The following is a 24,905-nucleotide window of genomic DNA, read 5'->3' on the forward strand; positions in this document are numbered from 1 at the left end:
ACTGTTGTAACAGAGAGTGCCAGAGGTGTGTGAAGTGTTTCTTTACCACTTGAGCTTTAACATAATTCCCTGCATGGCCTTGTGTTACAGGAAGAGCATGTACACGTCTTTAATTTAACTTACTAATCACTTTGGACGCCTTTAGGTAGAGGAATGAAACAACTGTGTAAATATATCTGTATTTTTTTCTGAATGCTGGCCATCTCCTAAAAAAGTAGGATTATACCTCCCTCTTCAACCCCTCCCCCCAAGGAAACTATTCACCATCATTCATTCAATGGCTGTTTTTCCAAATGTGCAAAAACATCACAATTCAAATGACCCTCTGAACTGCAAAATTGCCACCTCTCCTTCGTAATGAAGGCACTGTACTTCCCTCCCCAGGGTACAAATATTTGCTTGTGTTTTAGTCATCTTGGCCTTTGAATTTTTTAGAAATCACAAATATTCAGATGGCCCCAAATTATTTTGATAGATCAAGGTAAGTTATAGAACCTAAATTTAAGTTTGTAATAATATACAGTGCCCATAAAAATCTCAACAAAATAAAATACATGTTCAGTAATATAATAAAAAAAAATGATCTTGATTAGCTGCCACAGGGACATACATGAAAATCGCTAAACCCAGAGGGTTAATAGAGGGCATTCCAATTCATAACCTGTATTTACAAAAGAAACCTTATGACAGTGTTGCGATGTGTCCTGGACCCCTGTCAACTCTGATTCAACAATGGCATGGGATGGATTGAAATGTCATAAGGTTTCTCTTCTAAGTGCAGGATAATTATGAATTATCATTGCATTTATGGATTTAGAAAAGGCCTTTGATAGAGTGGATAGGGGAGCAATGTGGCAGATGTTGCAAGTGCAAGGAATAGATAGTAAGTTACTAAATGCTGTAAAGAGTTTTTATGAGGGTAGTGAGGCTCAGGTTGAGGTTTATAGGAAAGAGGGAGTTTACTTACCGGTAAAAGTAGGTCTTAGACAGGAAAGTGTAATGTCACCATGGTTGTTTAATTTATTTATAGATGGGGTTGTAAAAGAAGTAAATGCTAGGGTGTTTGGGAGAGGTGTGGGATTAAATTATGGGGAATCAGATACAAAATGGGAGTTGACACAGTAACATTTTGCTGATGGTACTGTGCTTTTGGGAGATTCTAAAGAAAAGTTGCAAAGGTTAGTGGACGAGTTTGGGAGTGTGTGTAAAGTTGAAAGTGAACATAGATGAGAGTTAGGTGATGAGGGTATCAAATGATTTAGATAAAAAAAAATTGGATATCACATTGGAGGGAGGGAGTATGGAAGAAGTGAATGTGTTCAGATATTTGGGAGTTGACTTGTCAGTTTACCTGGAGAGAGAGTTTACCTGGAGAGAGTTCCAGGGGTCAACGCCCCCGCGGCCCGGTCTGTGACCAGGCCTCCTGGATGGGTTTATGAAGGATGTGGTTAACCATAGAATTGACGAATGAAAAAAGGTGAGTGGTGCGTTGAGGTATTTGTGGAGACAAAAAAAACGTTATCCATGGAGGCAAAGAAAGGAATGTACAAGAGTATAGCGGTGCCAACACTTTTATATGGGTGTGAAGCATGGGTTGTCAATGCTGCAACAAGAATGAGGCTGGAGGCAGTGGAGATGTCATGTCTAAGGGCAATGTGTGGTGTAAATATTATGCAGAAATTATGTGGAAATTAGGAGGTGTGGAGTTACTAAAAGTATTAGTTAGAGGGGTTGTTGAGGTGGTTTAGAGGGAATATAAATCTGTAGGGGAAGGAAGGCAGGGTAGGGGGATCATCCTCGAAAAGGTTGGAAGGAGGGGATAAAGGAGGTTTTGTGGATGAGGAGCTTGGACTTCCAGCAAGCATGCATGAGTGTGTTAGATAGGAATTAATGGAGATGAATGGATTTTGGGACCTGATGAGCTGTTCGAGTGTGAACAGGTCAATATTTTGTGATGGGATTCAGGAAAGCTGGTTAGCCGGACTTGAATCTTGGAAGTGGGAAGTACAATGCCTGCACTTTAAAGGAGGGGTTTGGGATATTGGCAGTTTGGAGGGATATCTAAACTGTCATATCTGAGTGCCTCTGCAAAGACAATGATTATGTATGAGTGATGGTGAAAGTGTTGAATGATGAAAGTTTTTTCTTTTTGGGTTTTTCTTTCGTTTTAGGTTACTCTGCCTCGGTGGGAAACGGCTGACATGTTAAAAAAAAGAAAATATGAACTGACTTTATTCTTAAGAGCATTTGAAAGAAAGTGCTTTAGCAAAAACAAAAGCTAATAAAATTAATGCTTAGAAATAATATGAAAACTGTCTCAACTTAAAGATTAAAAAAAGTAGTCATTGCAGGGTCATCCCAGTCACTGATACATCCCCAATTCACAGGGGTGGCAGTAAAGCGTTTGCAAAAAAAACTGTAGATTGATTGTACTGACATCCCTCATCATCAAAATCTTTGAAAGAGTTCCAAGAAATAAGCTTGTTATTCACATGGATTCACAACAGTTGCACAACCCAGGTATAGAGTATGTTGCCCTTGCTACTCTCAGTTGAAAAACCATATCAACAGTCTTGGGTGCATTGAAAGACATAGAATGCAGATGTAGTGTATACAGACTTCACAAAAGCACTTGACAAGTGCAACCATGGTGTAATAAAACACATTATGCATTCTAAAGGGATAACTGGAAAAGTAGGCAGATGGATATTTAACTTCCTAACAAATGTAGCTGAGTGTAATAATAACCAGAGTGAATTCAGAAGCTGCCACAGTGGAAAGCTCTGTTCCCCAAGGCACAGTACTTTCCTCAATTCTCTTTTTCATATATTTGACAGGAACATAAATCATAGCACTCTCATCATTTGCAGATAATACAAGAATTTTCATGAGTGGCATCCACTGAACATACAAAAAGCCACAAAGCTCATATCAGCCAAATCTACTGGGCCACCCCTCTTCAAGGGGGGCTCCTTGGCGTGGTGAAGAGGCTCTTGGTCTGAGGAATTAGCCCTGTCGGTCTTCTTCCTCAGACCGAACCTAATTACCCCCCATTCTCCCCTCCCCTATCCCATCCTCCCCATCCTCCCCTTTTTCCATTCCTCCTCCTCCTCCTCACCCCTCCCTTTTGCCCTTCCTCTTTTTAGCCTTCGTGATTTCTCCCACAGGCGCGCTAGTTCCTAGGTAGGGGAAAGGACACCGGGGTCCATCCCATTCCGTTGAGGTTTCTTGGCGGTGGCGTAGTTTGCCGTGGAATCTGGATTGCCTAGGGATGTCCCGATCCCTCTCCGGTATCCCGGAGTAACTTTGGGTGTCTTTTGGGCGACGGGTGTATCTCTGGAAGCCACCTTTCGGATTCCGGGGGTGGTGGCTGAAGGAGGTATGCTTTGTGGCGGATATCCGGCCGCCCTCTCTTTTGTCCACCGAGGTAGCTCGGCAGATGTGAGGTTGCTATCCCAGATTGCTGGTTTACTGGCATGAAGGGTAGGGTATGGCACGGGTTCCATGCTGCATCTGCGCTACTAGCGGTGTCGAGTCCTCTTGGGCGCGGAGGGAGATTTCTGGCCCTTTCATTCCTCCTAGGAACTATCCCTCCCCGGTCCCCCCTTTTTTTTTCTTTTTTTTATTTTTATTTTCTTTTCTTCTTTCTTTTTTTTTCTTAAAAACAAAAAGAAAGAAGTAACCTAACCATGGCAGCCCTAGTCCATGAACCTGGTACCCCCGGGCCCCTTCTTGATACCGCACCCCGTTCTGACCCCGCCTCGTCTTTGGACCACTCTTCAGACATTCCTCATGCCTCTGTACCTATTGCCGGTGCTGTTTCCTCACCCGCTTCAGGTACTGAGGCCTCGACTGACTCCTTCGATTTATCAGACCTTCGCTCTCCTCTGACTATGCTTCCGGCCTCTCCCTCTACGGTGCGGCAATTTTCAAATCGCCGACCCGTTCCACGTCGGACCAACTCTGGTCCCACGCCTAAACGTCAACGACAATTACCTGCTGATGATACTTCTCCACCTTCACCTTCTCGTTCTTCTCAGAAACGATCGACACGTCCTTCACTACCTTTCCACGCTCAGTTTCAGACTGAACAGTGGACTAAATTCTTCACTTTACGACCAACTTCCTCTACTGCCTATCTTTCTGACCATAGTATTGGCAAGGCACTCCTACGCCATGTTGGTAAAGATATTTCTTTTCATGCTCTTAAGAGCGGTACGCGCATCATTACCGTACAGAATGCTACCCAGGCTCATGAGCTCTCTCGTCTTTCCCATATAGATACTGTTCCTGTCACCCTTGAAAAACATCATTCCCTCAATTCTTGTAGTGGTACCGTTATTCTGCCCCATACCATAGTTCAACAAAATTCCCAGACATGTGGCACCGACATTCTAGAACAGCTGGAACTCCAAGATCTCCCAATCCTCAAGGTAGACACTTACGTTCTTCCTGCCCGTGGGCGGAGACGATACCCTAGCAATGTGGCTCGTTTAACTTTTGACAGCCGAGAACTCCCATCCTCCGTTTATATAGCAGGACATCGGTTACAAGTTCGAAAGGTGATCCCTACACCACAACAGTGTAGAAATTGCTGGCGATTTGGCCATCCAGCGAAATATTGCAGATCTATCGCCGAATGCCCAGTCTGTGGTGCCGATGACCATTCTAATACGTCTTGCAATCGATCTCCCTCTTGCCTTAACTGTCATGAGGCTCACCCTTCGTACTCTCGCCGTTGTCAGGTCTATTTAAACGAGCGGGAAATCCGTTACCTCAAAGAGACAGAAGGTCTCCCTTATGCCATGGCAGTTTCTCATCTCCGCCTCCAAGGGAGACTCCCACGTGTTTCTTATTCCCGTGTTTCAAAACGTCCCCCCACTTCTGGTATCCCATCTTCTACACCCACCTCTGTGGTTACCTCTCCCATAATCACTCCTGTATCTAATCCTTTTGCTGTCCTCGGCTCAGACGTCCCTACTTCAACGCCTCAGTCTAATCTCGCTTCTTCGAGTTCTCTCTTACAAGCCTCAGTATCAACGAGACCTCGTACGACACCTCTTCCCAATCGTCCCTCTACTTCTCAAAAGTCAAAAAAAGGTCCGGTAACACCTCCTACCCATCTTCCACCTCCTCATTTTACCCTCCCTGTCTCTGTCCCTAGTTCTTCCCCTCTCACTGGCTCAGTTACAAGTGCAGAGGTTCACCCTCCTCCTCGTAATGTACCTTCCTCCCCTGTTCCCTCCCAAGTTTCTTCCTCTTCTGCCACCTCCCAGGTTCCTGTCTCTTCTGTCCCCTGCCACGCTTCTCCAGTTCCCTCCACCCTTTCGCCCCCCCCTACCTTGGTACAGTCCAATACAGTTCCAATCTTTACTCATCCTCCCCCTACCATTCCCAATATTGTCTCCCATACGACATCTCTGAATTCCGAAACACTTGAAGCAATCTCTGAATATATTGCAGAGACCAAACCATCAATGGACACTGATCCACCTTCCGCTCTTTCTCTCTCCTCTGCTCCATCTGCGCAACTCCTTTCTTCACAGCGCACCGTTCCTTCGCTGCTTGAACATTTTCCACTGCCTCCGCATGTGGACTTTTCTAACCCTTCTAGTCCGTAGGAACCCTTACCTGCGGATTTCAAGTATCTTTATCATTGCCAATCATGGCCTTTTTACAGTGGAATATACGCGGCCTCAGGGGTAATCGGGGTGAGCTTCAGATGTTACTCTCCCAGTTTGCCCCTGTTGGTGTTTGCTTACAGGAACCAAAATTACACTCTGCTGTTATTTCTCACATCTCAGGCTATAATTTATTGTATTCTTCAGATCCTTTTCCTGATGGGACCTTTAATGAAAGTGCCCTTCTTCTCCGCACTGATATTCCGTACCATCAGCTATTTATTCATACTTCGCTGCATTACACAGCAGCCCGTATCCACTTACATAGGTGGTATACACTCTGTTCTTTATATCTCTCTCCTTCTCGGGCATTATCTATTCCGGATTTTGCCTTCCTTGTTTCGTCATTACCGCCACCGATTCTGTTACTTGGTGATTTTAATGCCCACCATTTCCTCTGGGGAGGGTCTCACTGTGATTCCCGTGGAATTCAGTTAGAGGCTTTTCTTGCCACCCACCCCCTCCATGTTTTAAATACAGGTACTCACACCCATTTTGATCCTCGGACTCATACTCTCTCTTGCATCGATCTCTCAGTTTGCTCTTCCTCCGCCGCATTAGACTTTACTTGGTCTGTTCTCCCGGACTTACATGACAGTGATCATTTCCCAATCATTCTTACTTCCCCTTCATATTCGCCACCTCTTCGCACCCCACGCTGGCAATTTAATCGGGCAAATTGGAACCTTTACTCACACCTGACTGTTTTTAAAGAGGTTCCTTCTTCGTCCTCCATCGATGAGCTTTTACACCTCTTCTCGTCCTCCGTTTTCACCGCAGCTTCTCATTCTATACCCCAAACTTCGGGCAGGCATTCTCAGAAATGCGTGCCTTGGTGGTCTCCTGCTTGTGCTCGTGCAGTACGTTTGAAGCGCGCTGCATGGGGCAGGTACCGGTACAATAGAACCACAGAGCGACTCCTTGATTTTAAACAGAAGCGTGCGATCGCTCGCCGTGTCAACCGTGACGCTAAACGCACTTGCTGGCGAGATTATGTCTCCACCATCACCTCTGCTTCCTCTATGAGTGCAGTCTGGAAAAAAGTACGAAAACTGAGTGGTAAATATTCTCCTGACCCGGCTCCTGTTCTGCGGGTTGCCGGTGTTGATATAGCAAACCCACTAGATGTTGCCAATGAAATTGGCAATCATCTGGTCCGTATTTCTCAGGGACTCCATCTATGCCCCTCATTTCTTTCCTCAAAGTCTGCCAGAGAGTTAGCACCCTTGGACTTTTCTTCTCTCAGAGAAGAACAGTATAATGTGCCTTTTACACTTCAAGAACTGGAGGCAACACTCTCAGCTTGTCGATCATCGGCAGCTGGGCCCGACGACATTCATATTCGTATGCTACAACATTTACATCAGTCAGCCCTTGCAGTCCTATTACGCCTTTACAATCTTATTTGGTCACAAGGAGTTCTTCCACAGCTGTGGAAATCCGCCATTGTTCTCCCTTTCCGCAAACCAGGCACTACGGGACATGAAACCTCCCACTATCGTCCCATTGCTCTTACCAGTGCAGTTTGCAAAGTAATGGAACGTCTAGTAAATAGACGTTTAGTGTGGTATTTAGAGACACACAACAGTCTCTCCACTCGTCAATATGGCTTTCGTAAGGGACGTTCTACCATAGACCCCTTACTGCGCTTGGATACGTATGTTCGTAATGCCTTTGCGAATAACCACTCAGTTATTGCCATATTTTTTGACCTTGAGAAGGCATATGACACAACTTGGAGGTATAATATTTTAGCCCAAGCCCACTCCTTAGGCCTTCGAGGCAATCTACCATCCTTCCTTAAGAACTTTTTAACTGACAGGCATTTCCGTGTTCGGGTTAATAATGTGCTCTCCCCGGACTTTGTCCAAGCTGAAGGTGTCCCCCAGGGATGTGTTCTGAGCACAACACTTTTTCTCCTTGCTATTAATGATTTGGCCTCTAGTCTTCCATCAAATATTTGGTCATCACTCTATGTTGATGACTTCGCTATTGCCTGTGCAGGCGCTGACTGTCACCTCCTTACAGTTTCTCTCCAGCATGCAGTCGACCGTGTTTCCAATTGGGCCACCACACATGGGTTTAAATTTTCCAGCACTAAAACCCACCAAATCACTTTCACTAGACACTCTGTCATCTCTGATCATCCTTTGTACCTCTATGGCTCACGTATCCCTGAACGTGATACAGTCAAGTTTCTGGGCCTCCTCTTTGATCGTAGGTTATCCTGGAAACCTCACATTACCTCTCTGAAGGCAACTTGTCACAGCCGGCTGAACCTTCTTAAAACCCTTGCTCATCTTTCGTGGGGAGCTGATCGTCGAACCCTCCTTCACCTACATTCCACCCTTATTTTATCGAAACTTGATTATGGTGACCAGATCTATTCAGCGGCATCTCCTGCTACTCTCTCTAGCCTTAACCCCATTCATCACCAAGGATTACGTTTATGCCTTGGTGCTTTTCGCTCTTCCCCTGTCGAAAGCCTCTATGCAGAAGCGAACGTTCCATCCTTATCCGATCGCCGTGATGCCCATTGCCTGCGCTACTATGTACGCTCTCATGATCTCCGCAATCCTTCCATTTATAGAATGGTCACTGATATTAGTAGACATTCTTTATTTGTTCGCCGCCCCTGCTTACTCCGTCCCTTCTCTCTTCGCCTTCATTCGCTCTTGTCTTCTCTTCAACTACCACCTTTCTATGTACATGTAGCATCTCACTTTTCCCTACCCCCCTGGGAAGTTCCAGCTGTTCGAGTCTGTTCTTTCTCCCTCCCTTGCTCGAAAGCCCAACTGTCTACGGTCGCTTCCCGCTCTCTTTTTCTTGACCACTTTCACTCTCATTCTCATGCCATTGCTGTGTACACAGATGGCTCTAAGTCTTCTGACGGCGTAGGATTCGCAGCAGTGTTTCCGGACAGCGTCGTACAAGGGCATTTACTATCTTCAGCTAGTATTTTTACTGCTGAATTATATGCCATCCTTACAGCACTTATCCGTATTGCATCTATGCCTGTGTCATCATTTGTGGTTGTCTCAGACTCCCTTAGTGCTTTACAGGCTATACAAAAATTTGATACACCTCACCCCTTAGTCCTCCGTATCCAACTTTGGCTACGCCGCATCTTTACTAAGCATAAAGATATTGTTTTTTGTTGGGTCCCTGGTCATGTTGACGTACAGGGCAATGAACAGGCAGACACTGCTGCGCGGTCAGCAGTACATGACCTACCAGTTTCTTATAGAGGTATTCCATGTACGGACTATTTTGCTGTAATATCTTCCCACCTTCACACCCGTTGGCAACAACGTTGGTCTACTATGCTCGGCAACAAACTTCAGTCTATTAAACCGAGTATAGGTTACTGGCCGTCTTCTTATCACCAGTGTCGAGGTTGGGAGACTACTCTCTCCCGTCTTCGCATTGGCCATACTCGTCTTACTCATGAATATCTCATGGAGAGGCGTCTTGCTCCTCTCTGTGAGAATTGCCAAGCTCCATTATCAGTCAGCCACATTCTGTTGGACTGCCCACTTTATCAACGAGCACGCAGAATTTACCTCTGTCGTCGTCTTCGCCCCGCTGCTCTCTCTTTACCTTCCCTTCTCGCTGATGGACCCACCTTTCATCCGGACTCTCTCATTGACTTTTTGACAACGACTGACTTACTTCACAAATTCTGATACTTTCAGCCCTTTCTACTTGTATCTCTTGCTACCCTCTACCCCCGTACTATCCCCTGCCCCGCTGTTTTCTGTAACCTGCTGATCATCCCCCCTCCCTTCTGCCATCCAATTCCCTTGCTTCCTTCCCTACCCTGCAGCGCTGTATAGCCCTTGTGGCTTAGCGCTTCTTTTTGATTATAATAATAATAATAATACTGGGCCACCAATAACAATGTAATGTTCAATGAAGACAAATTCCAGTTACCCCATTATGGAAAGTTTGAAGAAATAAAAACTAGAATGGAGTACATAAATTCAAATCATTCAATAGAGCATAAATTCAATTTGGCAGTGATGATGTCAGAAGATAGTGTGTTTGAGAATCACAATGTTATTATAACACAAGGAAAATAATAGTCTAGACAACTGGAACCTTCAAAATGAGCTGCCAAACTAATGATGATACTCTTTAAAGTCAGTTCTCTCTAAACTTGAATATTGCTTGTACATATTAGTGGCCTCTTTCAACCTTCAGCATTATTTCATTGAAATAGTGAGGGGGGATTTAGACGTGCTTCTGGAATGTTATCAGTTGGCCCTCTCTAAGACCATTTTATTCCTATGACTTTTCCTGTAACTTTCAGTTTTTTTAATGAACTTTTGAAAGCAAGTCCTCTTCAAGGGGGCTCCTTGGCACAGTGAAGAGGCTCTTGGTCTGAGGAATTAGACCTTTTGGTCTCCTTCCTCAGACTGAACCTAAGTACCCCTCAATCCCCCCTTCTCTATCCCATCCTCCATATCCCCCCTTTTTCCCTTTCCTCCTCCTCTTCCCCATCCTTTCCCTATTCCCTTCCTGTTTTCAGCCTTTGGGATTCTTCCCACACTCTAGTTCCTAGGTAGCGGGAAGGGTACTGGGGTCCATCTCATTCCGTTGAGGTCCTTGGTGATGATGTAGTTTGCCATGGAATCTGGATCACCTGGGGGATGTCCCGATACCTTTCTGGTCTTCCAGGGGGTGGCTCTGGGTGTCTTTCGGGTGATGAGTGTATCTCTGGAGGCTACCTTTTGGATTCTAGGGAGTGGTGGCCAAAGGAGGTATGCTTTGTGACAGGTGTCTGGCCGCCCTCTCATGTTCACTGAGGTAGCTTGGTGGATGTGAGGTTGCTATCCCGGAGTGCTGTTTTACTGGTATGAAGGGTAGGGTATGGCATGGGTTCCATGTCGCATCTGCACTGCTTGCAGTGCTGAGGTTCTCTTGGACGTGGAGGGAGATTTACGGCCCTTTCATTCCTCCTAGGAGCTATTCCTCCATGTTCCCTCCTTTTTTATTCTTTTTTTATTTTATTTCCTTCCTTTTTTCTTAAAATACAAAAAGAAAGGAGTGACCTAACTATGGAATTCCCAATCCATGAACCTGCTTTCCCTGGGCCCCTTCCTGATACCGCACCCTGTTCGGACCCTGCCTCATTATTTAACCACTCTGGACATTTCTAATGCCCCTGTACCTTCTGCTGGTGCCATTTCGACACCTGCTCCAGGTACTGGGGTTTCGACTGACTCTTTTGATACATCTGACCTCCGCTCTTCTTTGACTATGCTTCTGGCTTCTCACTCTATGGTGAGGTAATTTTCGGATCGCCTGCCCATCCCACGTCAGAACAACTCCGATCCCACACCTAAGAGCCCAAGACCATTACCTGATGTTACTTAAGAACATAAGAACGAAGGAATACTGCAGAAGGCCTACTGGCCCATGCGAGGCAGGTCCAAGTCTGCTACCGGCTTAAGCCAATGCACCCAACCTAGTCAGGTCAGGTCACATTGACTTAAGGGAGGAACACGGCAACCGACCTGGTAGCACAAGCTATCAGGTCTAACTCACGCCCACCCACATCTACTCATGTATTTATCCAACCTATTTTTAAAGCTACACAACGTTCTGGCCTCTATAACGGTACTTGGGAGTTTGTTCCACTCATCCACAACTCTATTACCAAACCAGTACTTTCCTATATCCTTCCTGAATCTGAATTTTTCCAACTTAAAACCATTGCTGCGAGTCCTGTCTAGGCTAGATATTTTCAGCACACTATTTACATCCCCTTTATTTATTCCTGTCTTCCATTTATACACCTCAATCATATCCCCCCTAATTCTACGTCTTTCTAGAGAGTGCAGTTTCAGGGCCCTTAGTCTATCCTCATAGGGAAGGTTTCTGATACATGGGATCAACTTTGTCATCCTCCTTTGTACATTTTCCAGAGAATTTATATCCATTCTGTAATATGGTGACCAAAACTGTGCAGCATAATCTAAATGAGGCCTAACCAAGGATGTATAGAGTTGAAGAACAACCTATCTTTCCGACCATAGTATTGGCAAGATGTTCCTACACCATGTTGGTAGAGATATATCCTTTCATGCTCTCAAGAGCGGTACACGCATCATCACTATCCAGAATGCTAACCAAGCTCACGATCTTTCTCTCCTTACAACTATCGATACTATTCCTGTAACTATTGAAAAACTTCATTCCCTCAATTCTTGTAGTGGTACTGTCATTCTGCCCCATACCATTGTCCAACAGAATTTCCAGACATGTGGTGATGACATTCTGGAACAGCTAGAACTCCAAGACCTCCTAGTCCTCAAAGTAGACACTCATGTCCTCCCTGCCCGCAGGCAGAGACGATACCCTTGCAATGTAGCTCGCTTAACTTTTGACTGCCATTAGCTTCCATCCTCTGTATGTATAGCAGAACACCATTTACAATTTCAGAAGGTGATCCTTACACCGCAAAAATGTAGAAATTGTTGGCATTTTGGTCATCCGGCAAAATATTGCAGGTCCGTCACCGAATGCCCATGTCTTGTGGTCTACCTCCCTCTTGCCTTAACTGTCGTGAGGCTCACCTATCTTATTCTCGCCATTGTCAAGTTTACTTAAATGAGCATGAAATCCGTTGTCTCAAAGAGGCAGGAGGCCTCCCATATGCTATGGCAGTCTCTCATCTACGCCTCCAAGGAAAACTTTCCCTATTTCTTATTCTCAAATTACTAAATGTCCCCCCTCCTCTGGGGTCCCAACTTCTGCAGCTTCCTCTGTGGTTACCTCTTGCACAGTTACCCATCTCTAATTCTTTTGCTGTCCTGGACTCGGAGGTTTCTACCTCATGCTTTTCTTACCTTTTCCTCATCTCGCTCACAAGTTTGTGTCTCTATGAGACCTCGTACAACACCTACTCCCCATCGCCCCTCTCCTTCTCCAAAGTCCAAAACATCCCCATTGTTAAAATCTCCTTTCACCCCTCCTTCCCTTCTGCAACCTGCTCATTTTTCCTTCCCGGTCTCTGTACCCGGTTCTTCACCTTTAACTGGCTCTGTTACGAGTGTGAAGGTTCATCCTGCTCTTCGTACAGTACCTTCTTTCCCTGTCCCCTCCCAAGTTTCTTCCTCTTCTGTCCCCTCCCAAGTTACTGCCTCTCCTGTTCTCTCCCAAGCTACTTCTCTAGTTCCCTCTTCCCTTTCATCACCCCTTATTTTGGTACAGTCCATCGTCTCCCCAGTCTCTACTCACCCTCCTCCTTCCATCTCCAATATTGTCCCACATACAATGTCCTTGTCCTCTGAAACACTTGAAGCTATCTCCGAATATATTGAGCAGACTAGATCACTGATAGACACTGATCCACCTCCTGTTCTCTCTCTTCACTCTTCTCCATCTGCACGACTCCTTTCTTAGCAGCGTCCAAGTCCTTTGCTGCTTAAAAGTTTTCCACTACCTCCACATGTGGATTTTTCTAACCCTACTAGTCCATAGATACCTCTACCTTCAGATTTCTTGTATCTTTCTCTTCACTAATCATGGCTTATTTACAGTGGAATATCCGTGGCCTCAGAGGTAACCAATGTGAGCTCCAGTTATTGCTCTCCCAGTTTTCCCCTGTTTGTGTTTGTTTACAAGAACCAAAATTATGCTTCGCTGTTATCCATCTCATCTTGGTCTATGATTTATTATATTCATCGGATCCTTTTCCCAGTGGAACCTTTAATGAAAGAGCACTTCTTATACACACCAGTATTCCATGCCATCAGCTCTGTTTGCACTTCACTGCATTGCACTGCAGCGAAGTACAAATAAGTGGTATGCAGTCTGTTCTTCGTATCTCTCTCCTCCTTGGGCCTTATCTATCCTAGATGTTTCTTTTCTGGTTTCTTCCTTACCGCCACCACTTCTGTTACCTGGCAATTTTAATGCCCACCATTTCCTCTGGGGGGTTTCGCCATGACTCCTGCGGCATTCAGTTGGGTGCTTTTCTCGCTTATCTCCTCTCCATGATTTAAATACAGGTTCTCCCACCCATTTTGATCCTCATACTAATTCTCTCTTGCATCAATCTCTCTGTCTACTCTTCCTCCACTGTACTAGACTTCACCTGGTTTGTCCTCCTGGATTTGCATGACAGCGATCATTTTCCAATCATTCCTTCTTCTTCATGTTTACCACCTCCTCGTAGCCCACGCTGGCAATTTGCCCGAGCAAATTGGGACCTTTACTTGCATCTAACTGCTTATAGTGAGGTTCCTTCTTTGTCCTCCATTGATGAGCTTTTACACCTCTTCTAGACCTCAGTTTTAGCTGCAGCTTCACATTCTGTACCCCAAACCTTGGGCAGGCATTCTCAGCAGTGTGTGCTCAGGCAGTATGTTTGAAAATGCGCTGTGTGGGGCAGGTACTGGTACAATAGAACCACAGACTTCTTGATTTTAAACAGAAGTGAGCAGTTGCTCGCCGTGTCATCCTTGACGCTAAACATACTTGCCGGCGAGATTGTTTCCACCATTGCTTCTGCTTCCTCTGAGTGCAGTCTGGAAAAATGTATGAAAACTGAATGGTAAATACTCTCCCAACCTGGCTCCTGTTCTTCAGGTTGCCAGTGTTGATATCGCAAACCCTCTTGACATTGCCACCAGAATTGGTATTCATCTTGTCCTTATCTCTCAGGGGCTTCATCTATGCCCCTCGTTTCATTCCTCAAAGTCTGTCAGAGAGTTAGTCCTTAAACTTTTCTTCTGTTAGAGAAGAATCTTATAATGTGCCTTTTAATCTTCTGGAACTGGAGGCAACACACTCAGCTTGCCGATCATCGGCAGCTGAGCTTGACGGCATTCATATTTGGATGCTACAGCAGTTATGTCAGTCAGACCTTGCAATCCTCTTACGACTCTTTAATCTCATTTGGTCACAGGGAGTTCTTTCCCAGCTGTGGAAATCTGCCATTGTTCTCCCTTTCTGCAAACCAGGTACTACAGGACATGATGCCTACCCCAATCATCCCATTGCTCTTACCAGTGCAGTTTGCAAGGTGGTGGAACGTCTGGTAAATAGACGTTTGATGTGGTATTTAGAGACACACAACAGTCTCTCCACTAGTCAGTATGACTTCGTAAGGGCCGCTCTACTATTGACACCTTACTACGCTTAGATATATATGTCCGTAATGCCTTTGCCAATAACTACTCAGTTATCGCCATCTATTTTGACCTTGAGAAGGCATAAGACACTACTTGGAGGTATAATAATCTTGGCCAAGGCTCACTCCTTAGGCCTCTGAGGCAATCTATCATTTTTCCTTAAGAACTTTTTAACTGAAAGACATTTCCATGTTCAGGTTAATAATATGCTTTCCCCGGACATTCTCCAAGCTGAAGATGTCCCCCAGGGGTGTGTTCTGAGGACAACACTTTTTCTCCTTGCTATAAATGATCTGGCCTCTGTTCTTCCATCAAGTGTTTGATCATCGCTTTATGTTGATGACTTCGCTATAGCTTGTGCAGGCGCTGATTGTTACCTCATTGCAGTTTCTCTCCAGCATGCGGTCAACTGTGTTTCCACTTGGGCCACTACTCATAGGTTTAAATTTTCTAGGACTAATACTCGCCAAATTACTTTCACTAGACGTTCTGTCGTCTCTGATCATCCATTGTACCTATATGGCTTGCGTATCCCAGAACGTGATACAGTCAGGTTTCTAGGCCTTCTGTTTGACTGTAGGTTATCCTGGAAACTTCACATTACCTCTCAGAAGGCAACTTGTCATAGCCGGCTGAACCTTCTTAAAACCTTCACTCATCTTTCATGGGGGGCTGATTGTAGAACTCTCCTTCGCCTACCATCAGTCCTAATTTTATCAAAACTTGATTATGGCAACCAGATATATTTGGTGGCTTCTCCTGCAACTCTCTCTAGCCTTAATCCCATCCATCACCAGGGATTATGTTTATGCCTCAGTGCTTTTTGCCTCTGTGCAGAGGCAAATATTCCATCCTTGTCCAATTGCCATGATGCTCATTGCCTTCAATATTATATTCGCTCTCATGACCTCCGCAATACTTCCACATATAGGATAGTCAGTGATATTAGTAAATGTTCTTTATTTGTTTGTTGCCCCTGTTTACTCTGTTCCTTTTCTCTTCGCCTACATTTGCTCTTGTCTTCTCTTCACTTCAGGTACAACCTTTCTATGTTCATGTAGCATCTCACTTTTCCCTACCCCGTTGGGAAGTTCTGACGGTTCGTGTCTGTTCTTTCCCACTGCCATGAGCAAAAGCCCAACTGCCTACGGTGGCTTCTTGCTCTCTTTTGCTTAATCACTTCCGATCTCATTCTCATGCCATCACAGTGTACACCTATGGTTACAAGTCTTCTGATGGCGTTGGATTCGCAGCAGTATTTCCAGACAGCGTTGTGTAATGTTATTTATTATCCCTGGCTAGCATTGTTACGGCTGAATTGTATGCCATTCTTGTAGCAATTATCTGTATTGCATATATGCCTGTGTCACCATTTGTGATTGTTTCTGACTCCCTTAGTGCTTTACAGGCTATACAAAAATTTGATACACCTCATCCCCTGATTCTTCGTATCCAGCTTTGGTTATGCCATATGTTTTTTGTTGGGTCCTCAGTCCTGTTGACATACAGGGCAATGAACAGGCAGACACTGCTGCACAGTCAGCAGTACATGTCCTCCCAGTTTCATATAGAGGTGTTCCATTCACAGACTATTTTGCTGTAAATGTTACCCACCTTCGCACCTGTTGGCAACAACATTTGTCTGATCTGCTCTATAATAAACCACATTCTATTAAACCAAGTACAGTGGACCCTCGACCAATGATGGCATCGTATAACATTAAATCTGACTAGCGATACATTTTAACGCAAAAATTTTGCCTCGACTAGCGCTAAAAAACTCGGCCAATGCAATTCGTTCCGTTCGAGACGCGTCCACGTGTGGCCTGCGCAGTGTTTACAAGCCAGCCACCGTGGTTGCATCCAAACATACAATCGGAACATTTCATATTATCACAGCGTTTTTAGTGATTGCATATGCAAAATAAGTCACCATGGGCCTCAAGAAAGCTTCTTGTGCCATCCCTGAGATAAAAAGGGTGAGAATTAGTATGGAAATTAAGAAAGATTTTGAAGGGTTTGGGGCTAACCCTGAGACGCCTATGCCAGTTATGGAATCCATTGTGCCTACTTCAAAGATTAAGTAAATGTGTGCAAAGTGGGTTGAACTGCAAACCTTTATGGATGAAAATCACCCTAACACAGCTATTGCAAGCCATGCTGGTGACTATTACAATGACAATGTTGTGGCCCATTTTAGACAAATCGTAAAGGAACAGGAGATACAGAGCTCTATGGACAGATATGTTGTGTGACAGAGGTCCAGTGACTCTCAAGCTGTTCCTAGTGGCATTAAAAGAAGAAGTAACCCTGGAAAAGGACTTGACACCTCAAGTCCTAATGGAAGGGGATTCCCCTTCTAAACACTAACACCATCCACACACTCCCCTCCTCCCATCCCATCAATCATCACCAGATCTTCAATAAAGGTAAGTGTCATGTAATTGTACATGTCTTCTTCAGTTTGTGTGTATTAAAATTAATATTTCATGTGGTAAAATTTTTTTTTCAATACTTTGGGGTGTCAGGAACGGATTAATTTGATTTCCATTATTTCTTATGGGGAAAATTAACTCGACTAACAATAAATTCGACTAACAATGAGCTCTCAGGAACGGATTAATATCGTTGGTCGAGGGTCCACTATATAGGTTTCTGGCCGTCTTCTTATCAGTGTCGAGGTTGGGAGACTATTCTCTCCTGTCTTCGTATTGGCCACACTCATCTTACTGGTATCTGATGGAGAGGTGCCCTGTTCCACTCTGTGAGAATTGTCAGGTTCCAGTTTCTGTTAGCCATATTCTGTTGGACTGCCCACTCTATCAACGAGCACGCAGAATTTACCTCCAATGTCATCACCGCTCTACTGCCCTTACTTTACCTTCCCTTCTTGTTGATGGACTCTCTTTTAACCCAGACACTCTCATTGACTTTTTGACAGCAACTGATTTACTGCACAAACTCTGATGATGATAACTCTAGCACTCCTCACAGCCCTTTCTACCTCAATCTCTTGCTACCTTCTACCCCTGCACTATCCACTTTCATGCTGCCCTGCTGCATTCCATGCCCTAATAATCATCCCTCTCTTGCTGCCCAATACCCCTGCATCTTTTCCTGCCCTGCTGTGCTGTGTGACCCTTGTAGGTTTAGCACTTCTTTTTTATTATAATAATTTAAAGGCAAGTCCAATCATCGTCCCTACTTAAAAGCAATTGGGAACTCCACTCTCCCAAGTCTAGAACTACACTGCTACTACTACTACACAGCTCAACTCACTTTCCTTAGGAAAGAGGTAGGGCTCTCTGAATGGTTACCTGAGAATGATAGTGCATTTCTTTACTGGCTAGAGGCAATATCAACAATTTCATGTGTTCTGATTAAGCTCTGGAACTTTCCAGATGTTGGCCCTCTAATGGGACCCTAGAACATTAAAGGGCAAAATTGCAGAGCACCACAATCCACCCACCCAGGCACCTCTGCCATCACCACAACCCACCCACCTAGGTACCTGCTACCCTTACTACAACCCACCAACCCAGGTACCTACTACCTTCACCACAATCCATCCACCCAGGTACCTGCTGCCCTCACCACAACCCATCCACCCAGGTACCTACTGCCCTCACCACAACCCATCCACCCAGGTACCTGCTGCCCTCACCACAACCCTCAGAATGTCCCATGGCTTGGTTGATAGCACACTCAGCTACATACTGAGTCTCTCTGGTTCAGTCCTCAGCGTGAGTGGAAACATTGGGCATGTTTCTTTACACTTGCTGTCTATGTTCACCTACCAGAAAATAGGTACCTGGGTGTTAGTTGACTTTTGTTTGTAGGTTGCAACCTGGGGACATGATTAAAAGAACCCCAATGGAAAGAAGACAGGCAGTCCCTGATGACACACTGATTTTATTGGGTTATCCTAGGTGGATAACTCCTCTGGGTTAAAAATCTGAAGAAATCTTATCCTAATACCACATGTGCAGGTAACTGCTACTCTCATTCCCACTCTCCCTCCCATACCACACCTAGTCATTCTTATCATAATTACTACAACACTGAAGATGTGGAAATATGATGCGAGGGTAGGAACAGGAGTGATTGTAGGAAAGAAAAAGGGACCCTATCCTTAGCCCATTATTATTTCTCATCAATATAAATGACTACCAAATACCTCCCAGAAGCTTAAATGAATCTTGTTTGCATATGATGCAAACAGGACAGCCAGGGTTGAAAATAAAGAAAATTAGAAAGAAAATATTATTGTTTCGGAAGGCATCTCTGATTATGGTGTGGGTGTCTATAGTAAAATATGTTTTCAAGTTCTAAAAGATTTTCAGGAGCACATCTGATTCGTTAGGTGAGAATATGCATTATATAATTTACTTTAAAACATGTATAGTAGCACTTTGGTGAAACTTTACCAAGAGTTCTGCAGAACACAAAAGTGCAGCTAGGTAAAGTATATATGATGCATATTTAGAAAATGTTTGTAAATCCAACGGGCAGTTTTTTGCAAGAATTAAAAAAATTTTCACTCGCATACTAAACCAGTCACAAGTGTAGAAACCTGTAACTTTAAATAAAATTCTCCTTATTTAATTATTTGTAGAGCAGAATAAAATGCTCCTTATTTAATTTTTTATAGTGCAGAATAAAAGCTTCTTATTTAATTTTTTATAGAGCAGATTTTATCTGGCTCCAAATGAACAAGGCTTTGTATTGTCATCTTTTTTCTCTAAGCATAAGCAAGTGATAACTGCTGGATGTATGTGATGTCCAAAGTAGTATGTATAATAATTCAACAAATGTTTAATGTGTTTCTGCAGGCCTTTCAGCATAGAAACCATGAAGAGTGCCACTGGCTCAAATGTTAAAGACCTTTACTACCACCTCTCAGGTTCCCATAGGAGCAAGATTTTGAAACTTGAACTTTAAATCCAGTTGAAATTTTAGTAAATTTCAGTTTAAATTGATGAATAAGAATTTAAAATATCATTGTTAATATACAGATCAAAACATTACAGTAAATAAATTATCGGCAATATTGGAAATCTGAGGATTACTTTATATAGTTCTTATTACAGCAAGTCTATATATTCATTGAATAACCTCACTTAATATATATAATATATGCAGCAGTTTCCATCATTTTTTAAAAATGTCTAATTTGTTCTTTTTTTAAATCAGTCTGTCAGATATTGCTTAAGTTCTCTGAATGTCCACCTATTCTGTAATAAGTATTGTTTATATGGTACACATTGCCTCATGGTGTCATTAAAACAGGTATCAGAATATTACGGCCAGGCATATTAGTCCTATGTAGTCGAAGTCTATACTTATGTCACATGTAACTGGGGTAATAACTCTGTGCATATAATAAATAATTTTCTCATAAAAATAAATGTGTTAGTGGTTCTGTAGCCAGAATTATAAAAATGTGTATTTAAAAGCCAAATAGCTTTAGGGTGTAGTTTAAAATATATAGGAGCTCTATATGTTAATTTGATAATTGATTTTTTGTCAAAGATCTTTTTTGATGCATCAAATCTGATAGATAAATATAAAGGCAAAGTAGTTTTTTCTATAAAATTAAGAATTAGGAAAAATGGAGATTGTACATCATATATATATACTATATAGATTAGGCATACCCCAGTTTTGAAGAGCCCATTAGTCACTTAATGCATGGTGTATTCCTAACACAAGTGACGAAATCAGTGACTACAAGTCCTAGAATACTATTTCATTAAGGCTCATGTCTTCATTAAATTTGAAAATGCAAAGTTAAATTATAGCTGTCAGTTGTAGACTTTACCACCTCTGTATAGATATAAAATTGATAACTATATATGAAGTGGTTAACTTGGTATTTTCTATGACTGTTAATCCCTGAGCGTCACACCAATACCTGCATGTATAACTCTAGGTTTTTGTTTTTCGTCGTAGCCACTCACTGTTTGAGAATACCAAGAGGTACGTTAGGGAGACCTAGCTGCCATGAAGACCTGTTAGGACCATTAGGGGTCATGTGCAGTGACCACCCTTGAGCTCATCTTAGCATATATTTACAAATATAGCTAGGTATCTTATTTATAGTCTAAGCAGCTAAAGTATGTCTAGTGTAGTCATCTTAATAAATTTGGAACTCTTAGCTCTTGTAGTTAAACTTAAGAATCTGTTACGTATGCAAATATTTTATGATGTAAATTTAGGCAGTGTTTTTAAATTTAGAGTAATTTCTTATTCTTGCAGCTTTTATGTTGAACTATATTGATGATAGTCAACTGAATATTTATTTCCAGTAAGTCACTCTTAAATTTTTTAAGTACAGTGTATAAATATTTGCTAAGCTGACCTCAAGTGATATTTAAGGATTCCCGACTGAAGTCTGTAATGTCAGGAAAAAGTTTATAATTAAGACAGATATACAGTGAATATCCTTTGCCCTACCTCATATACCAACTGTTGCAGCTCATATATATTTATGTTACAGGCTGACAGCAAAATTAGCCGTGTAAGCATCAACAGAATATTGTTACAGTACAGTATCTATATCCATGTCACATACACCATTTTAGGCCTTTCAACTCACATCAAACATGTTTGCACATAACTGCATACTGCATTGAAGTATCATAAATTGGCAGTAGTGTTAGACACTCTTAAAAAATAAGACATTGGTTGCACTAAATGATAAGAAGGTTTTCTCCCCTGACAAAATACTTCACAGTAATTTTCCTTGTTCGGAATTCTCTCAAATCTGGAAATTATAATTTCAAATTCAGAATGATCTACGAAATTCATACAAATTAAGATTTTGACTAAAATTCCTAATCTTAATTTGGATTTTAATATATAAATGAATTTTTTTTAACAAGATACTTAAAATGTTTTCTGGATTTTTTATTTTTAACATTTTACAGAATTCTAACTTTTCCAGCAGCAATGTATGACATATTTGATTTTAGAGAATGTCTTTTAATATGAGTGTAGTAAAAATAATAATATAAATTTTCCAAATAAGAGCAAAAGCTTAGAATTTCAGTTCAGAATTTTTCTGTGAACTTTTTGGGGAATGAGAAATTTATGCCATTTGAATTATAATTTAGATACCCCAGAGAACAGTTTTTACAGAGAGGAAAAATTAATGTATTTATGAAAGGAATTGGGAAGATCAAAGCTTGGAAACAGTTTGGAAATATTAAAAAAATCTTTGATGCTTGTTGAAAATTTTAGGGAAAATGTGTACTTATTCATGAAAAATCTTCATGAAGGAATTTCCAGTACCACATGTGAAAAAAATTATTGGGCAACACCTCAGACTGCGTTATCACTCTACACCAGTAACAGTATTGTAAAAATATTTCAAGATAATGTCAAAAATAAACAAATCAGGTTGATGCAAAAATTAAGATGAACTTGTGGCATAAAGCAGTGTTTTTTCCATAGCATTGATTCCACTCAATCCTTTGCTTTTTATTCTTTCTATTTTTATTATCTGTGGCTCCCAAGGAATTGAGAGCATGTATATATTAAGGTGGATGCCTTGATACTGGTGAAGGGCTTTTAATCTAAGGAATTGGGGCTACCTTTTCAATCCCTGGATCACATGTGATTACTTCTCATTGCTCATATGCTGTATGATCCCTACAGGTTGAGAGCTTTCCCATTAATACATATTAATAATAATACAAGTTGGGAGACGACCAACTTGTTGAAAAAAAAAAAAAAAAAAAAGATAATAAATATAAAGATAATAATAGTAATGATAATATAGCCTGAGCATTGAAACCCATTCCTTTCATTAATTAATTATAGAATTCGTTCAAGTTTAAAATATATTTAATAATGGTACTGTATATAAAATTAAAAATGTGGCAATATTTGGATCTAATGCTTAAAAAAATTGCTGTGGTGAATTGAAAGTATCATAAGTAATTTATTGAAATGCTAAATATTTATCACTATCCTTTAAAACTTTCATGTTTTTCTATTTTAAAAGAAAAGTACTTAAATTTATATAACTGGAAATAAAAATTTATTGTAGAGCACGATATTTGTCATAAGATAATATGTCATTAATTATAACTGTATTAAGATAAAAGAAATGTTCTTGTAAAAGCTTAATGTCTCAGATTTTTGGAGATAGGAAAAAATGCTAGTGTTGATCTGGTAGGTGAATGTACTTTTTTGAATACTCTTCAGAGAAAAAATTAAGATATGAATGAGCAGGCACCAACCCAGACATTTTTCCACCACTGCACATTTTGCATTTGTAGTTAATTTTTACAGTTCTCCCTCACCTTATGCAGTAGATGTGTTCCTGGTCTGCAGCACATAGTGAACCCAATATAACATAAAACAATAATTCACTCTGAAACTTTCCAAATTCCACATTTGTAGACTAATACTTATCAAAAAAGAAAATGCTTACTACACATGCATCAAATGGTCATCTACAGACATATTTGGTAAAAAAGCTGTGAAATAAAATAAAATAAAAAACTAGGTAGCAGTCTCTTGGTAGTTTGAGCCTACCTGTTAGGTGCCAAATGTTCATATACCACAAATAAGTGCAGTTGGTCAAAAACAAATGAGAAAAAATAAATCATACTACTTCCCCTTCCTCCCTTCCTCTCTCCCACCAGCTAACCAGCCTGTCTGTGTCTGGAATAAAATGCATACACATTTCCCTACTAATATTTCCACCCTCCACCTCTAGTTCTGGCTTTGTTGGCACAGCCCGACTTTGTCTGGAGGGAGTTCATTTTCTTTTGACTTGGCTCAAGACAAATTGAAAACCATAGGATTTCATTCAGTATATGCCTATTGGATTTTTTTTATTTTTTTCTTTCTGGTCATTCAGAAAGCTTTGGTTCATCTGTCTGGGTGTCCATTTTTTTTTTGACTTAACACAAGACACTTAAATTGAAAACCAACTGTAGGATTCTGTGTAAAATATGCTCATTAGATTACCCACTCCCAAGACTGTTTTTTAGTCATTCTTTCCAAAGAAAACTGTTGAAAACAAGTAGTGGTGAACCTGGGTGATCACAAAAGAACAAATTTATACCGCTTACATTGTATCAAATTACTGCGTAAAGTAGGGGAAACTATATACCAAATTGTATTAATTTGAACTTTGCCCAAAATGAAATAACATATAGATTATACTTCAAAGATAGGGTTGCTTCAAGATGGGCTTTGAACATTGCAGTGAAGAGGAGTCTGGAAGCAGTGATGTTGTTTGTGAGCAAGGTGTGATGGGAATATTATGTAGAAAATTAAGAGTGCATAAATAAGAAGACAATGTAGGATGTAGAATAAGTTGTTTAGAAGGGTGGAACAGAATAGGATGAGAAAGGATGAATAAATCTGGGGTGGCAGGTAGGGGTGGGGTAGGGGTCATCCAAGAGTTGGAAGGGGATGGAGGAAGTTTTAGGTGGTAAGGATTTGAACAACTAGTGGGTCTGTATAAGCACGTGAGTGGAGACAAGTGAATTTTTGTTTTTGACATGTTGGAGTGTGAGCAAAGGATTCAAGGATATTAGTTGGCCAGACTTGAGTTCTGAAAGTAGGAAGTATAAGGCCTTCTTTTAGAAGAAGTGAGGATGTTGTAGCTCAGAGGGTCATTTGAATTGTTATGATATCTACACACTTCTGGCAAGATGGCAGTTGAATGAATTATGGTGAATGTGTGTTCTTCTTGGGTTTCACTCCCTTGGCAGGAGATGACTGTTGTTAAAAAAAAGTTCTGTAGTATTGTATATTAGGAATAAGTCCCTTTATTCTTTGAAGCAGTTTTAAGTAGTCAAAACTACCAATTCTCACATTGCTACCAGTAATTTAATTTGACAGTTATGTTTATCTCCAAATTCATGGCCCTAGTTTGCATTAGGATTCCTAGGATATTATGATAAAAACCATTACCTGGAGTTTACCTGGAGAGAGTTCCGGGGGTCAACACCCCCGCGGCCCGGTCTGTGACCAGGCCTCCTGGTGGATCAGAGCCTGATCAACCAGGCTGTTGCTGCTGGCTGCACGCAAACCAACGTATGAGCCACAGCCCGGCTGG

General features: G+C 42.0%; 1 protein-coding gene across 30 annotated transcripts in view; it reads left to right on the top strand.

Annotated features, from left to right (window-relative positions):
* LOC128686186 (nucleolar protein dao-5) overlaps positions 1–24,905 on the top strand; it is a 1,503,768-nt gene that overhangs the window by 1,418,811 nt on the left and 60,052 nt on the right. For 27 of the 30 annotated variants that reach the window (XM_053772972.2, XM_053772989.2, XM_053772979.2 and 24 more), the window contains one exon: positions 20,777–20,803. The exons of the other annotated variants lie outside the window; for them this stretch is intronic. In XM_053772972.2, the coding sequence (XP_053628947.1) occupies positions 20,777–20,803 (27 nt within the window). The remainder of the gene's footprint in view (positions 1–20,776; positions 20,804–24,905) is intronic. 30 annotated transcript variants of the gene reach the window in all.

This window comes from Cherax quadricarinatus, chromosome 9 (assembly GCF_038502225.1).
Source record: "Cherax quadricarinatus isolate ZL_2023a chromosome 9, ASM3850222v1, whole genome shotgun sequence".
In the NCBI taxonomy this organism is placed as follows: Eukaryota; Metazoa; Arthropoda; class Malacostraca; order Decapoda; family Parastacidae; genus Cherax; species Cherax quadricarinatus.